The sequence below is a fragment of the Epinephelus moara genome, chromosome 24 (assembly GCF_006386435.1).
Source record: "Epinephelus moara isolate mb chromosome 24, YSFRI_EMoa_1.0, whole genome shotgun sequence".
NCBI classification, from domain to species: domain Eukaryota; kingdom Metazoa; phylum Chordata; class Actinopteri; order Perciformes; family Serranidae; genus Epinephelus; species Epinephelus moara.
In genome coordinates, this window is record NC_065529.1 from 14,209,082 (window position 1) to 14,211,328 (window position 2,247).

A 2,247-nucleotide genomic window follows, 5' to 3' on the forward strand; every position below is an offset into this window, starting at 1 on the left:
AATGCACCCCCCCCCCCCCCCCCCCCCACGCTCTCTGCTTGTACATACCAGCTCCTGTAATAGCTCTCCCCACTGTGGATGCATAAAGAGACCTCTGTTGCTGTCTCGTGTGTGACAAAGACTGGATGATGAGAGACTAGTTGTTGAGGTAGAGAAATATCCCAAGCTAAATGACCCACAATCCTGTCAGTATAAAGACAGTGGCCAAAAAGATGGCCTGGCGAGTCATAGCTCTAGCGATTGGCTCTTTGGGTGAGAAGTCAAGTTTAGTTAGAGGTGAAGAGGTACAGATCTTTCAGTAAAAGCAGTAACTTTGTGTGGTCATATGTTAAGGAGCTGCAGTGCAATGCCTCAGGTGTGTGCTAGGGGCACCACTTGACGTGCAGCCACCTGTGTGTTTTCAGCATGAGGGTTCAATAGGCCCTAATTGTACAATGTCCAAACTTTTTCAGGGATGGAGAATGATGACAGTGCAGTTCAGTATGCCATTGGGCGCTCAGACACAGTGGCACCTGGTGTGGGTATTGATCTGGAATTTGATGCCGATGTCCAGACCATGTCTCCAGAGGCATCAGAGTATGAGACTTGCTACGTAACATCCCATAAGGGTCCATGCCGCGTCGCGTCATACAGTCGGGATGGCCAGCTGATTGCCACTGGCTCTGCTGACGCTTCCATCAAGATCCTGGATACTGAACGCATGCTGGCAAAAAGTGCCATGCCTATTGAGGTGAGGCAGATTTTTTACCACAGTACACTGCACTTTCTTAATCCAGTGGGCTTGTTTTTACTGTTTTTCTTTTTGCGTGTGTGTCTTTATATTTCAGGTGATGATGAATGAGACAGCGCAGCAAAACATGGAGAATCACCCTGTGATTCGAACACTGTACGACCACGTAGACGAAGTCACCTGCCTCGCCTTCCATCCGACTGAACAGATTCTAGCTTCCGGCTCAAGAGATTACACCCTCAAACTGTTTGACTACTCAAAGCCCTCTGCAAAAAGGGCATTTAAATATATACAGGTCAGATTTTGCACACAGAACCTCACACAATATATTGTTTGTCATAGGTGTGGGAAAATTGTTCCATTGAAAGTGGAGATGCCAAGTTACATATAAACTGACATAGGTAACGCACACAAGGCTAGAAAACTGCAACATTTTAATTTGTTAATCAAGGCTGACTACTGTATTCAGTTGTAATCCAATCCTGTCTTTATCTCTCCCGAATAGGAAGCAGAAATGCTGCGTTCAATCTCCTTCCACCCATCAGGTGACTTCCTGCTAGTGGGAACACAGCACCCCACCCTCCGCCTCTACGACGTCAACACCTTCCAGTGCTTTGTGTCCTGCAACCCGCTGGATCAGCACACAGACACCATCAGCGGCGTCAGCTACAACCCCTCCGCCAACAGCTACGTCACCTGCAGCAAGGACGGCAGCATCAAGCTGTGGGATGGCGTCTCCAACCGTTGTGTGACCACCTTCGAGAAGGCCCACGATGGAGCCGAGGTCTGCTCCGCCATCTTCTCCAAAAACTCCAAGTACATCCTGTCCAGTGGCAAAGACTCCGTGGTCAAACTGTGGGAGATCTCTACAGGCCGGACACTGGTCAAGTACACAGGTAAGGGGGATGTGTTGAGCTAGAGCCACAGTGCAGGTTCAGAAGTGTTATATGTTAGAATGGTTTATTTTTAACATGCTAGACATGCTGGACATTAACCCTATGGGCCCAAACGACGCATAGTGCATCCAAATTCACACCCGTTCTTCTCTGTGGATTTTCTCCGCAACCGTGCGTCATAGCGAGAAGCCACGCATATCACGTGAAATAGCGGAACTGTAGCTTTCCGAAAAGGCCAAGCACTTGTCGGTAGTCCAATTTTTTCACAGCGAAAAAAAATGATAAAGTTACACTAAAATGATGTATAACAGAGCTTTCATGCAGCTTTGCACACACATTACTCTTGGATGGATTACTCGCGAACGCAGGCTTGCACAGAAATGCCACGCATATCACATGAAAGTGCAGGAGCAGAGCTTTCCAGGGATACCATACACATCATTCTACTGTCATCCCATCACGCTATAAATACAGATTGATTGTCTACAAAATAAAAACCTGACGAATTTCTTTACAATCCATTATACAGATCTTGTTATCAGTCACTTCATATAGTGAGGAATGTCATGTCTTACCACGTCTTAGGCTTGCGTGTGTTTCTCCCTGTCTATCCACATTTGT

The 2,247-nt window shown here is 47.0% G+C and overlaps 1 protein-coding gene across 1 annotated transcript in view; it reads left to right on the forward strand.

Annotated features, from left to right (window-relative positions):
* Nucleotides 1–2,247, forward strand: part of cstf1 (cleavage stimulation factor, 3' pre-RNA, subunit 1) — an 11,686-nt gene that overhangs the window by 811 nt on the left and 8,628 nt on the right. Inside the window, exons 3-5 of the mRNA XM_050038940.1 lie at nt 453–730; nt 828–1,025; nt 1,236–1,626. Coding sequence (XP_049894897.1) covers nt 453–730; nt 828–1,025; nt 1,236–1,626 — 867 coding nt within the window. The remainder of the gene's footprint in view (nt 1–452; nt 731–827; nt 1,026–1,235; nt 1,627–2,247) is intronic.